Source organism: Microtus pennsylvanicus, chromosome 1 (assembly GCF_037038515.1).
Source record: "Microtus pennsylvanicus isolate mMicPen1 chromosome 1, mMicPen1.hap1, whole genome shotgun sequence".
NCBI lineage: Eukaryota > Metazoa > Chordata > Mammalia > Rodentia > Cricetidae > Microtus > Microtus pennsylvanicus.
The window spans coordinates 69,675,216-69,690,621 of NC_134579.1; the positions used below are offsets into that span (position 1 = coordinate 69,675,216).

The 15,406-nt window shown below is 41.3% G+C and overlaps 1 protein-coding gene across 3 annotated transcripts in view; it reads right to left on the bottom strand.

Annotated features, from left to right (window-relative positions):
- The window catches only part of Lpp (LIM domain containing preferred translocation partner in lipoma), a 606,896-nt gene that overhangs the window by 220,805 nt on the left and 370,685 nt on the right, over nucleotides 1–15,406 (bottom strand). For all 3 annotated transcript variants that reach the window (XM_075967686.1, XM_075967672.1, XM_075967680.1), the window contains one exon: nucleotides 625–1,308. In XM_075967686.1, the coding sequence (XP_075823801.1) occupies nucleotides 625–1,308 (684 nt within the window). The remainder of the gene's footprint in view (nucleotides 1–624; nucleotides 1,309–15,406) is intronic.

Genomic DNA, 15,406 nt, shown 5'->3' on the forward strand with positions numbered 1-15,406 from the left:
AAAAAAACAAGGGCCAATGACAGGCCCTATGATCTACGCTTATTTCCCAAGGAAAGTAGCCTGTCTGTCTTAGATACACTTGACCTGCTTGGCTATTTCTTTGACCCTTGTGGCCACTGTGGTACCAATGCTGCTTGACTTCTTACCACCTTAGCATGGGCTTTGCCTGTCAGTAGCTCATATGGTTGCCCTGGACACCTCTCACCTATAGTCCTGGGAATTCCTTGTACCTGACAAAGCATGAGATATTGCAATAATATCCAGGTGTCATGCAAGCACAACATGTCTGAAGATGCTTCTGCACTATCCAGAAAGGGATGCTGTAATGGACAGAATATAATAACTGGAAGATGAATGATTTTTTGCTACTTCCTCCAGATCAGATTTTTCTGAGATATGTGTTCATTACTGAGCAATTGGTTGCACTGGATGCTAAACAGTGACTATATTGGTACTGAGCAAACAGGACCACACTCAGCTTTCCCGCTTCACTGGTTTCCTCCGGGGTGCCATCTGCTAATAGAAAGAGGCACGTGCATGTCTGTCTTCAGTGCTGCTCTCCAGGGAAGGCAGATTAAGCAGATATTTCCTTTTTTCCCACTGCTATGTCAGTCAACTTCTTACCTTTGGCTGCAGTGGTGGTGCACACTGGGCTGGCACAGGGTCTGTGATATAGGTCTTCTTGGGACCACTGACGGGATACATCCCAGGAGGGTTCTGATTCCCGGCTCCAGAAGCAGCATACCCAGGTTCCCGCTTCCAGGTATTAGGCTGAACTTGTTGTTGTCCATAAGAAGGATCCACATCATTTCTGCCCCCATAACCAGGCCCTGCTGCATAATACGGTTCATAATAGCGTCCTTGGTTGGGGGTATAGCCATATCCGGGCTCAGGCTGATGCCCTGGGGGTGGAATATACGCATAGTCAGCACCAGCACGAGTTGAAGGAGGACACTGTCCTGATGGAGGAACTGGCTGAGTGTTATAGCCTTGAGGCCCTGGGCCATATATTTGTCCGGCAGATGGGCCAGCCATGTAATGTGGGCTGGGCTGGGCCGACTTCACTTGCACATTGAAGGTGGGCCTCGAAGGTGTGGATGCTGTAGTGTAAGAGGCTGGAACTGGCTGAGGCTGCGGTTTGAGAGGGCCTATTGGCGTCACTGGGATGGGTGCAGCCTGGGGCGAAGGCTGTGGTTTCATCGCCGACTTCTTGGTTGCCGTCAGAGGGGGCTGGTTTGGAATGACCATTCTCTTATGTCCCGTGACGGGAGTAGACACCGGAGGAGAGGATGTTAGACTAGCAGAGCCCTGAAACGAAAGAGAAGCTTGATAAAAAATGATCAGCAATAATGGAAAAACAATACACAACAGGGAGAATGGCGAATTAGGTGAAAAATGTCTAAATAAGACATGGCCTTTCCTTAAGGAGCTCACCAGCCGAACCTCAGTCATTGTGTGCAGAGATAAAACACCAGGAATACGCTTAACCAAGGCACGGACTATTTACTGACTGAAAATGGAAGCAGTGATGAAAATAAGTACGTAAATAAAATTGTAAAAATTCAGGTCTAGAGTGATACTTATCAAACCATACAAATAGAGCAGTTATTTATTTCACACTCAGATGGGAACAGAAGAGACCACACATAGCCAAACCAGTCGTGGAAAGGAGGAGCTTGCAAGAGTCATCCCACTGCTGATTGCAAAATATTTTGCCAATCTTTATAAAAAGAATGTTGCAACAACATAAAGAGAGACCTAGGGTGGAAGGAACAGAAAAGGCAGGCTGGAAACAAACAAACACATATAAAGTTCACTTATTTTCTACATGAGTGCCAAGAAGAAACAGTGGAGAAGGTACAGTGTCTTTTACAGATTGTGTGCAAACACTGGGCTGCATCAACCAGAAAACAAATCAGAGACTGGTCTTACACCACCAACTCAAGGTGCTGCTAAAGATGGAAACACTCGAGGAGAGAACACAGAAATAACGTTTAAGAGAATGGTCTCGACAATGACGTAATGGATACGGCACCGGAAGCACAGGCAACAGAAACACAATGAACCAGGGAAACGATATCATACTGAATATCTCTACACAGCAAAAACATCAGAGTGAAATGCAAGCCATGAATGGAAGCAGATGATTACTTATCCCGGTAAGGGGCCAACCACCAAAATCGCTACGAAAGCCTTACGGCACAGTACACAGAGACAAAGAGGGGCTCAAGAGAGGACTCGGTCCCTAGGATCCACATGCCTGCTCACAACCACCCATAACTCCAGCTCCAGGGGATCTGATATTGTTTTCTGGCATTCATGGGACACCAGGAACGCATGGTATACATGTATGTATACACGCAAAAAATGTCCATAAAATAAACATAAAAATTAAAAAAAGGAAAATTTAAAACACGAGCCTTAGGATTTAGAAATAACAACAAAAATACTTCCCTAAATGGCATACAAAAGACAAAACATTAAACACTATTCAAAATTACTAATATAGAAATGCAAACCAAATTCAAATGAGGAGTCACATCTTTGTCAGAATCTTTGTAACTAGGCAACACCAACAGGCAAACTAGTGCTGGCAAGAATGGTAGGGTCTCTGCATGCTGCCATTGGGGAGGCAAAGTGACAGGGCAGACAGGAAACACAGTAGGGAAGTCTTGAAAATATTAACATGGAACAACATACGACATGGCAATTTCCCTTACTGGTACATATCCAGTATTATTGGAATGTGGATCTTCAAGGGAAAGTGTCATTTTTATGTTCATTATAGCACGATTTACAATAACATCAACAAAAAACTTAAGATGTTTATCAGTAGACAAATATTGCGTGATTTTTACCACATGAAATGTTGAAAATAGCTAAGATTCACCAAAGCCAACAATAGAGAGGGGAGAAGGGCTGGTGTCTTAGTTAGGGTGTCTATTGCTGTGATGAAACACCAAGAACAAAAGCAAGTTGGGGAGGAGAAGGTTTATTTTGCTTCTGTTTACACACCACTGTTTATCAGGATAGGAACTCAAGCAACCCAGGAACCTAGAGGCAGGAACTGATGCAGAGGCCATGAAGGAGTGCTGCTTACTGGCTTGCTCAGCTGTTTTCTTGTAGCATCAAAGACCACAAGCCCAGGGAAGGCACCTCCAACAATGGGATGTCCCCTCCTCCATGAATCACCAGTTAAGAAAATGCCCTACAGGTTTGCCTACCACACAATCTTACGGAGGCATTTTTCCTAGTTGAGACTCCCTCATGACTCCAGCATGCGTCAAGCTGATGTAAAACTAGCCATCATAATGGGGGGAGGATATTAAACAGGGCGTTCCCAATCAATTGATCTGTTCTCAGTCAAGCAAGATAAGCGGTGAAGGTTCCCTGTTCAATAGTGCACTTACTATCATCAATACTAAATTGTGCAATGAGTTTTCTCGGAAGAGACAGGAAAACAAGAAGCTATCCGGACATGACCAAAAGGGAAGGCAAGGCCTGGCTCCTAAGAAGGGACAGGTCAGAGCTAAACCTGTGTCTTCCTGTCTCATGTGCGCAGCAATGCTCACTGTGTCCCGGCGAAGAGTGCTACCTCAGTCCCGCACTAGCAGAACAGGGCTTCATTAATATACACTGAAGACGCTTGGAAAACGAATGGCGGAAAAAATCAGCACATAAAAAGATTCAAGTCTCAGAAAATCACACATACATGCACGTATAGATGAGTGTGATATTTAAATGTGCTCGATTTTCCAAACCGAAGTGTTAAATTATGACAAAAATTCAAGAATTCGTACAAAATCAAAAATAAGATAAAATGTCAAAATATATTCTTGGAACCACCAAATAATCCAATAAACAGAAAATATTCGGCAACATGACTCTTCAATTAACTGATTATGTGGACCAGATAAGCATTGGCACAGTTTTCTTTAACCATGAAGAACACAAATACATACACTTTAAAATAATTATTCCTGCTCTTTTTCCTTTCACATCCAATAAGATAAAATATGTAAAACTTGGGAAGAAAACTGTATACACCAAAATATACTAGTTTTAAAGACACTTATGATAAAAATATCCAAACACGTGCCAGCATACACGCAATAAAACACACAGTGGAAACATGGGGGTATGGGGGAGGTTTGCCTAGGGAATGCTTTTCTTCTTGGTACTTAGCAGAGTAATGGGTTTATTATGGCATTTTCAGACAGACTCTTTTTAGGGGGGGTTCCCCTTCCCCCTGTCTCCTTTCCACTTTGATATCAAACACGTCCTATTAGTACCCTCTTATCCCCTTTCCTTCAACCCTCCTCTCTTCTCTTTCAGTCCCTTTCTAAGTCAAGGAGCTATACCAGCATTCACACCTGCACACATGCAAGCACATGTAAGAATTGAAAAGGAGGTCTTGCATACAGGAGAGATCACGTGGAATTTTAGACAAGCACACAATGGCTCTGAAGATGGGGATCTGAAACCATCACTCAAAGAATGTGGAAGAGAGAGAGAGAGAGAGAGAGAGAGAGAGAGAGAGAGAGAGAGAGAGAGAGAATTATCGAGAAGAAAATTCATGAATTGTTTCTAAGAAGTGAGGGCTACATTATTGCACTGTTTAAATGCAATTGATTGGCATTAGTTTCCAAAAGATATGGAACTTTAAGCATCTGTTCCAGGGCTGAGCTTACAGCTGTAATAGAGAATGTGACTTCTGTTAGGCCAGTTCCTCAGTCACTGTATGCATTTACTGTCAAGTCTGTAAGATGTACAAAGTATGAACTATCCAGGCAGTGGTAGCACACACCTTTAATCCCAGCACTTGTGAGGCAGAGGCAGGCGGATCTCTGTGAGTTCGAGGCCAGCCTGGTCTACAAGAGCTAGTTCCAGGACAGGCTCCAGAACAACACAGAGAAACCCTGTCTCGAAAAACAACAATAACAAAAAAATGTATGAACTCTATGTTGTTGTTGCTGATGAATCATCAAAGAAATCAAAGCTAATCCCTTCTGCAATCAGTTTCACCTCTGTGACATGTTAATGATTGACATTATCGACTGGGGGGAAAAAGTCTAACTTTAAGGTTTTTCTAGGTTCAGTTTACTTTTCCATGTGGTGTGTTACACAATGTCAAGGTCTTAACTGGGTCCTTCTTCATTAATGTCTTCAGCTCATATATTCTAATAATATACTGCTTAGTTAAACATACTCCCCTCCCCACACCCGTATTCCAATTGGACACTATGAAGATCAGTTTCACCTGAACGGAAAGGAACCCTTCACCTATCTAGCAAACATCGAAAATGCTTGGGTTATGACAGTAAATGATAAGTTGTAAAATTAAACAAATTCTGTATTCAACAGAATCCTGTAGGGAACCAAATCAGGAATTTAAAATTAGACCATGTATCTTAGAATTACAAGTTCCCCAGGAAACCATACTTGAGAAAAATAATATGCTGGAAAGATAGCCTTAGGAGTCAGGATCCTCCAAAACAGGACCAAAGAAAAATGACAAGAACATGCTCTAACCAGGCATTCGTGAAGAACTGATACATACAGTCATCGTGTACACCGTGAGCAGGCAGGGTCAGAAGAGCGGCCTGCAACCTAGACTGAGGTGACCATCATCTCCTCGAGGCTGGAGAGGACTAATTGTGAGGGGTGAGGAGTGTAAGCCATTTAATCACCAAGAAGGGAGGGCTGCAGAAGAGAGAACTCAGACAGACAGGTGGGAAATTCACAGTCAATGAGCCCCTGGCGTCTCTCAAGCAGCATTGCTATCACCCTGGGTTTACAACTGATGTGTTGGCCTCTAGTTCACGCAATGTTGATAGTAGCTCGTAATAATCATGTAATCAAAAGTCTATATTAATTTCCAACCTCACCCGGGTCAGTAAGTATCTCCATTCCAGCTGAAAACCACTGGAAATGAGATGTAATCTACTGCCCCATGGGAATGTTTTCATCTTTATCTCGTTTAACCTAAGTGTACAGAAGGGTACATACCTATGATGAGGGATGCCCTGCTGTATATGTGTTGCTTTTACTGGTTCATGAATTAAAACTGTTTTGGCCTGTGGCAGGGCAGAAGAGAACTAGGCAGGAACTCCCAGCAGAGATAGAGGAGGAAAGAAGGCAGAATCAGAGAGGTGCCAAGTAGCTGCCAAAGGAGGCAGACACCATATCGTAGTTCAAGAAGCAAGAGGTAACAAACCTCTAGCCTCATGGTAAAATATAAAATAATATAAATGGGTTAATTTAAGATGTAAGAGTTAGTAAATGAGAAGCCTGAGCTAAAAGGCCAAGTAGTGTTGAAATTAACACAGTTTCTGTGCGATTATTCGGTCTGGGAGGCCAGGAGAGAATGAGCAGTCTCCGCTTACATACCTGAATTAAAATATCCAAGCTTCATATCATTACAAATAATTTTTTAATCTTTACATAGAATTAATAATAATAAAAACAGTTAACAAGCTGGTCAAAAGCCCTCAATTCACAACGTGACCTCTTTTCCTGGTATTCTTTCCTCAGGTCCACGTCCAGAGCTTGAAACATGATCAGTATCACAAAAACACTCAACAGGTCTGTCTCTTGGGTTCATCTGTATTCTGACCCTGGACTTAGACACTCAACCGATTACTTCATCTATTGACTTGAATGTTTTTCAGATTTAACACATGAAAACCTTTTCATCCCTCCTACAGCTGCTTTATTCTAGTTTTCCTAATTCAGCCAGCTCATATGAGAACAGAGGGGGCTACCCCAGCCTCTCCCCTGATGATCACTCAAATGCCTAATCCAGCTATCACTCTTTAAATAGGGAATTTCCTGTTTCAGGTATGTCCACGCTGCACCATGTCTACTAAGAAAGCACTTGGTGTTCTTCAACAATATCCAACCAACCTGGTCACTCCTCAGGAGATCCTTCTGTCTGCAGCTACAGTGAGTTTTCTCAGATGTGCATACAACCCCACTCACTTGCTATTTAAGAGTAAGTTTGTGGAATAATAGACTAGAACCCTTCCATCTCCTGTCTTAGTAACATGCCGTGCCCTTGACTTACACCCATATCTGAGTTACTAAGTTCTCTCACATCTGTGGCTACCCAAATGTCCAGCTCCTAAACAAACCTTGGTTTGAACCCTCTGTTGGAGTGTTTCCCATTTCTCCTTTTATTTAATATCCTATATGTATGTGTCAGCTTCTTCAAAGAAAGGGGCTTGTCACTTTTACTGAAGCAGACATCTAAATAGTTTACAACATCATAGCCCACAGCAGAAATTTAGAAGACATTTGATCAGTGAATGAATAATTGTCTTGTAAGAAAACTTCAAAATACCAGCATCTATTTTTTCCTTAGGAATTTGAGACTAAATACACGGCTCCATTAGATACATGCTTAACTATAGTAGTGCCATCAGGTCCCTCTTTTCTCTAGTTTAATGACTTTAAGATAGAATTATTAATACTATTATCTTTCCGAGAAGCAGTTGAGGTCCTGCATTTTTTCTGTTTGTTTTAGAAGGGGGGCGGTTTATCAACTAGCTGAGACTGGCCTTGAATTTACATTAGACTTCTGAGTTCTAGGATCACAGGTCATACACCAGGACACTGGGCTACTTATTATCATTTTAAGGATCACAGTGCAAATGCAATTTTCTAACTTCTTCACGTCTTCTTACAAATCCCCAGGCAAAAGTTCTAGAATAATTTTATTTTTTATTTTTTGGTTTTTCGAGACAGGGTTTCTCTGTGGCTTTGGAGCCTGTCTTGGAACTAGCTCTGTAGACCAGGCTGGTCTCGAACTCACAGAGATCCGCCTGCCTCTGCCTCCCGAGTGCTGGGATTAAAGGCGTGCGCCACCACCGCCCGGCTCTAGAATAATTTTAAATGCATTCATGGGGCATAGAGAAAAAAAGTTACAGCAGCAGGATTACCACAAATTCAGAGCCAGGCCAGGATACAGAGTGAGTTTGAGGCCAGCTTGGGATATACAGTAAAACCCTCTGTCAAAGGTTAAAAAAAAAAATCCTGGTGGTAGTGCATGCCTTTAATTCCAGCACTTGAGAGGCAGAGCCAGGCAGATCTCTGTGAGTCTGAGGCCAGCCTGGTCTAGAGAGTGGGTTCCAGGACAGCCAGGGCTACACAGCGAAACCATTTCTCAAAACAAAATGAAAAGATCAAATAATAACTAAAAACATGGAATAATATATTCCATGTATATCCACACAAATACAATTAATTTTTTTATTCAATAAACATCTGTTGTAAGCAAGCTCTGTGTCAGAAATTGCTAATAGTTCAAGCTGCAAGAAGACAAGGACGGTGGAAATTCTTGGCAAATGCATGCTTACTGAACGTAATGTGAAGAATGTGATGAGCTATATACATGAGTCAAAAATGAATTCTATTTAGGATGGAAAATTTCCAAGACAACAGGAGACAGTGGTAAAAGGTAAAGATCCACATCTAAACAGCAGTATAATACTCAAACACCCATCCATATTATATCTTGATCAAGGAAAGCAATGACATAAAAATGCCCAAACATAACTGCGAAATGAAGAGTAAACTGTGAGATCAGTCATTTATACAACATAATTGAAGGAACACAATGATATTTCCACATAGCCACGAAACAGAAAAATATGTACAGACGGATTCCTAATTGACTTGTTAAACAATGGGGACAGGGAGCATCGTTCCCATCACATTTCATGACAACGGCCATGTGTTATTTGACAAAAGTGATGCTTTTCTCTTGTGGTTATCCATGTTGGCTTTTGTGTGTCAGGAAACAGAAATTAAAGGACTAGCTGGAAATTAATCAATGCATTATAACAACAAACATTTATATAGCACTCATTTTATGTAAACATCGTCAAGTGCATTTCATACACAATTCTCACAATCACAATTGAGAGAAGAATGATGATCGTATTTTCTAGATGATGCTGGTCAAGCTCAGGTTGTCTCAGATTGCAGCTGGGTGTCTTAAAGACGAGACTATTCTAAGCTAGGCATGATGATGCATGTCTGTAATTCCAAAACCAGGGAGACCGATGCAAAAGAATCACGAGTTAAAGGAAAGCCTGGTCTACATAAAGAAACTTCTGTCTCAAAATTGGACAAATCAGAACCAAAATAAACAACAACAAAAGCATACCATTGTAACCACTCAGTTCTAATGGTCACCAATGAAAAGTAAAACAGACCAAATCAAAACACACACACACACACACACCACCAGCAGCACCTCCAGCACCACCAGCACTAACCAGCACCACCACCGACACCTTAGAAGACCTTTTCAAACTATCTATGGTTTTCATACTTCTAAAACTTCTGTGATCATGATATAGACACAGAAATTACTTTTTTCCCTCAGAATAATTGTTCTCAACCTTCCCAATGCTGAGACCCTTTAATACAGTTCCTCATGGTGTGGTGACTTCTAAGCATACAATTATTTTATTGTTACTTTATAACTGCGATTCTGCTGTTATGAATCATAATGTAAATATCTGATAAGCAACCCCACAGGGTCACAATCCACAGACTGAGAATTGCTGACTAGAAGAAACAAATGAATAAATGAACAGGCGGGCAACGATACTCAATGCCAGGGTCTAGGAAATACTAATATATATCTTAAGAGGCACTTCTCAAATCTCACCATATAACAGAATCATTTAGGCCTTCAAAAAACATATCATAAGCCAGGTGGTGGTGGTGCACATCTTTAATCCCAGAGGCAGAGACAGGAGGATCTCTGTGAGTTCGAGGCCAGTCTGGTCTACTAGAGCTAGTTCCAGGACAGGTTCCAAAGCTATATAGAGAAACCCTGTCTCAACAAAACATAACAAAACATATTATTGACCCATCCATTTAAGAGGTCAAAATATTAAAAATTAATATTATTTATCAACATACATAATCTGTGAAACAGTATTTCTCACCTAGAAATATAAGCAAGTATATGCTTAAAGAATATTAAATAACATTAGTGTAACAAATACACAAAAGGAAAACAGCAAAAACAAAGGCTTGATATATTTTATCTGATTAAAGTTTTATATTGGGCAATCCAATCAAGAGACACTTGCTCACTCTTTCCTGTGTTTTTGCATATTACAGGGGAAGAAAGCAAGCTCATAAATGGTTCCGTAGTGATAGTTAAAATAATTGCAAATTTTTCTGTCAGAATCAAAACAGATGTTTTCAATTGGTGTCCTGGGACAATCCCAACATGGGACAGGCCTAATACAAACACACACACACACACACACACACACACACACACACACACTCGCCTTCCAAAGTCTTTACAGACTTCCTGCCAGAGAGATGCAGGCATAAATATCTCGCTTCTGTTCCTCACATCCACACTTGTTCATTTCACAGTGCTGTGCTCTGCAAACACATACTACAGCTAGTGATGGGCTATTCTTAATAACTTCTGAGGCAGGAATAGCAGAAACAGTATGGTCTGATGTGGCACTCCAGAGCAGTTGGTCTCAGCAGCTTTTCCATTTAATTAATTCTTGCCACACTTCCGAGAGGGAATAAAAGACTGTGAAGACAGGCAGCTCCCTGGCTAAGGATGGCACTGATGTCAAGTTGTTTCTCAGAGATAAAATCAAGTCAAGTGGGGGTACTCAGATCCTCCCTTGAAATTGTTCTTTTTCCCCCTCCTTGATTGTTATACAGACAAGCCAGAGGTCAGGTGAGGCCTACATGCTCAAATTCACGAGCATCCTGAAAGTTCAGAGAGCCAGCACTGTAAGGAGCACCTCCCACTCACTCCAAACATCTTTCAAAGGAGACATCATCAGTTTGAACTTCAGAAGTCACCAAGGCTTCTAATGGGATACACACAACACAGCCCACAAAGTCCCTAGCATGTATGTGTCCATACCTGGATAGAACACCATTGACATAAAGGTTTATTCAATTCAAGCATGCTATTGTTGAGGACTGCAATAAGAGCCTATTTCCATACCAAAAAATTCTGTTAACTGAGCTATCATGCCCCCGAAGGCCTAGCAGGCTTCTCACATCAGGCCAAGAAAATACAAAATTGATTTAGGACGAGAACAGAAAGGTATATTTTCCCCTAATCTGTACTAAGAATATCAGCATGATTCCTTTAGTGGGCAACCTTGCCATTAAGAATAATTAAGATACACATGAATTATTCTGTTTATATGTATAAAAATGAAGAGAAGAATAAGGAAACTATGGCAGAAAGATATGGGGAATGCTATAAAGCTTAAGAGGAAGGGCATACAACAGAAATGTTCATGGGAAGAAAGGGTCTATGTGGACTGACAAAGATTATGGAAACCAGTTATAAGCGAAGACCCATACCTGAAAATTTGTAACATGATGGAATGCCACAATTATCTCTACGTGATGTTCCTATGTGCTAATAATGTTCCCTGTTTTCAACATGAGCTTTTTGGTGTGCTCGTCTGGTCCACTATCACCAGTGACTGAGAGTCTAAAATACATAAATGTACATTGATATATACATCACTTATTTACTGATGATAGCATCTAGTCTCTCACTCCAACCTCCCTCTGTGGGAGTGTGGATGTATTCACAGGCCACGGGACACATGTGGAGATCAGATTACAACTTGTAGAAACTGGGTGTCTCCTTCAACTATGTGGGACCTTTGATGAAAACTGTCCAAGTTGGCAGCAGGAGCCATCTCACTGGACGCAAGGTTATGCGTTGTTTTAAAGTCACTGCTTTCCTTGTTGATTTTGGGTTTTATTCCGTCCTATAGTACATAATGGTATGCTGGAACCAGAATATTCTGAAGACTCTTGCCTTTATTAAACTCCCTGGAAGAACTTTATTGTCCACAGGATGCTATTTAGCTGCACAGCATGACCTTGCCCTCTTACTTCTGGTGACAAGGGACTCAGAGCCCTAGCCCCACAGTGCTGCCTGGATGGGAATACATTCCCATTCTTTAGGTTTTGAATAAAACGATGTTTCTGGGATGCTCAAGGTATCCAGTGGCAACACTTTTCCACATGCCAGTTTAGAGCATCCTGACTATGCCATTATGATTTAATAGGTACTTTCCCTGAGCTTCATGTGGCCCAGGACTTTGTCTTTCAAGTTCAGCATTCTATCTTGTAGATCTAGGAAGAGATGTTCATTAAACACTCAACATCACTTCAATCCTGTATCAGTGATAAATTCCATGAGAAAATCAATGCAATAAGCTAATGCTGGACAGTTAGCCAAATCATAACTGTCTCAAAGCCTTCTCTACCCTGCACCAGAAGTGCTAGGCCAACACGTCAGTCATCGATCTAAGCATATTTGGGCATAATGAAGAGTGTTGTAACTCAATTTCATTTTGAAGAACTCTGAGTTGATGAATTCTGGGTTTCTTCCTGTACATGGTAAGTAGTTTGGCAGTCTGATTTTCCTACAACAATAGCACATTGTTTGATCTACTATAATAAGAATCTACTATAGTAATCAGACTACTTCTGATATTCAGAAACCATCAAAAGAAAAAGGAAAAAATGGTGCAATTCTTTCTGGTTTGAAAATCCCAGCAGTGCAGAGGTGTGTTCGTGTGTGTACGTGTGTGTTACTGTATTAGAGGTTAAACCCCAGCACTGCAGGGTTTTGTGGATTGTGTGCGTGTGTGTGCGTGTGTGCATGTGTGTGTTACTGTATTAGAGGTTAAACCCCAGCACTGCAGGGTTTTGTGGATTGTGTGCATGTGTGTGCGTGTGTGCATGTGTGTGTTACTGTATTAGAGGTTAAACCCCAGCACTGCAGGGTTTTGTGGATGTGTGTGTGTGCGTGTGTGCATGTGTGTGTGAGTGTGTGTGTGTGTGTTACTGTATTAGAGGTTAACCCCAGCACTGCAGGGTTTTGTGTGTGTGTGTGTGTGTGTTACTGTATTAGAGGTTAAGCCATGAATGCTGCCGAAGCCAGCATTTGCAAAGGGTTGTTTGAAACAGTATATTAGGAAGGGATTTTCAGTAACAAAAAAATAAAGGATATTTCTGATCTGTGCAAAACTGAACCAGATGACGATCTTTATAGCATCATGGTGCATTTGATCTGAACAGAAGGTGGAGACCACAGATTTCCACTGAGTCTCCTCAAGGAAACAAAGCTGGGCAAGATTCACTCAGAGAAGGCCCGTGAGCATCAGGGTCAGAAGCGTACTTCTCCAGAACTGCAGAGCGTAGTTCCAACCACCACACCAAATGACCAGACCTTCTAATAATCTACAGAAGGCAAAAAGTCCTGTTTATGATTCCAAAAGAAGCAGACCTCTGGGCTGAGACACCAGGCAGCAGTGTGGAATCAGTGGGGACCAGTTGGGTTGCTGTGTTTTGATGCTAGAGTTCAGCCAGAAAATCCACGCATGTGAGCAAGTGGCTATGTTTGATTCCCCCTCACATATACCGAAGGAATTTGGGTACCCCAAAACAAAGCAAAATTAGAACAGGTATTATGTTTCAGACCTCAGGGAATCTCCTGAACAAGGCTTACTGAAACCAAAACAGAGAAAAACAAGGACACTTAGCGAGCAGGTCATGTCCACAGCTGAGCCACAAGACTTTTGCTCAGGGCTTTTCTTCTTTCTTCAGAGAAAACACATTCGTTTTAAAGTGATCACTGTATCATTACGCTCAAAACCATGTCAACCCCATTGTATATTCAATCGCAAAGTAAGGCTTTTTTCCCCCTACTGACATGTTTGTTCTGAGAAAAACAAGCAGCTTATCCAGAGGCTATAGACAAATAAACGGGACAGACTGAGAAGGACAGAGTTTCTGAGCAAAGAACTCGTTTGCCACAGAGTAGGAGGAAGGGTGGAAATGTTTTCATACAGAGCGACTATTAAGGGCACAGAAGAGCTCTATTCTGCAGACCTGCACACATCCCTTTATCCTTGTAAAACAAGCCATGGAAGCACGGGGTGAGTAACGGTGGCAAAACTGCTCACATTTTAACTCTGTGGAATCACCAGAATGCTTCTGTTATTTTAACCCTCCACTTTCAACAATCCTGCACTCTCAATTTTTTCCCCCTCAACCACAGCACACACGGTTACAGCAAATGAGTGTACCAGGCACGTCTGCCGTCCCAGAAAGAATTCATTTTCCCATGCCAAATTCATGCCTCCTGGAAGAAATCAAGCGTAAGCAGGTTCAGCAAACACCGAGACGAACCCCGCAGTGACCACATGGACGGATTCATTACTGCAGTAATGTGAGTTGAAAAGGGTGAGAGAGAGAGCAGAAGGATCTGGAAAAAAGGCCTTTTAACGCCTCGCTTGGACAATCACTGAACTAAAAGAAAGAAAAGGAAAATGATAAAAAGACAGGTCACACCAGTCTCTACCTATCCTGTAGAAAAAAATCAGATTGCCTTTGTTATAACCTCAGAGGTAAAAGGCATTTGGCCACATGATTCACAACATACGAATAGTATTCTTAATAAAAACAACATCTCACAGAATAAAACAGTGCTTGCTGACATGGTCCCCCAAATACCCTTTGTTATTTTACCTGTAGTTTTGACAGCCTTTCTGATGAAGCCTATTTAATAATTTAGATCATGCACAGAACTTGCACAGAAAGTTGGTGATCATCATGACTGATGCCTGCTGTTAGCCAGGAATCTATGGATGGTTATTAGGGCACACTGCCATGACGCAGTAACAGGGCACTATGGAGAATAAGGAAACGGGGCCTTCACTACATGCACAAAAGGATCAGCAACAAGGTAGGACATGGTTTCCTCAAATGGGGACGTGAACAGTTGAACTCAATTATTTGAGATTAATTTCTCCAAAGAAATGAAAGTGAAGTAAAGAACTAGTTCATCTCTTTCCCATTCTTTTTCTAATAGCGAACAATAGCAAATCCAGACTAAATATCCTTTGAACGCACTCTTCTCTAGGAACAATGCCTGAAAATAATGAGATTGAGAAACGAACTTCTATTCTATTTAGGAGTTCATATTCCTCTTTACAGAAATAAATGGTTTGGTAAAACAGAAAGATTCTTGGAAGGACACCTTTTATAACGGATAAATTCTGGTAACCAAGATCCTTTGAAACAGACTATAAAAAGACCAATCTCAACTGAGCATATTTTCAATTTTTCCCCCCAAATCTCAACCTAGACTGGCTATAAAATGCTAGTTCCCTTACAATGCTATAAGATTATAAGAAAGTGACAGAAGAGAAACTTGTATATAGATCATGATTAAAATCCAGTACCAAAAAAAAAAAAAACCACAACAACAGCTTTGGATAGTGACTGTGGGAAGTAGAAATCAAGACATTGTGCTTTTCCTTCCACACCACAATTTTCTCTTTTTAGTTAACAGTATACTTGTTTGCAA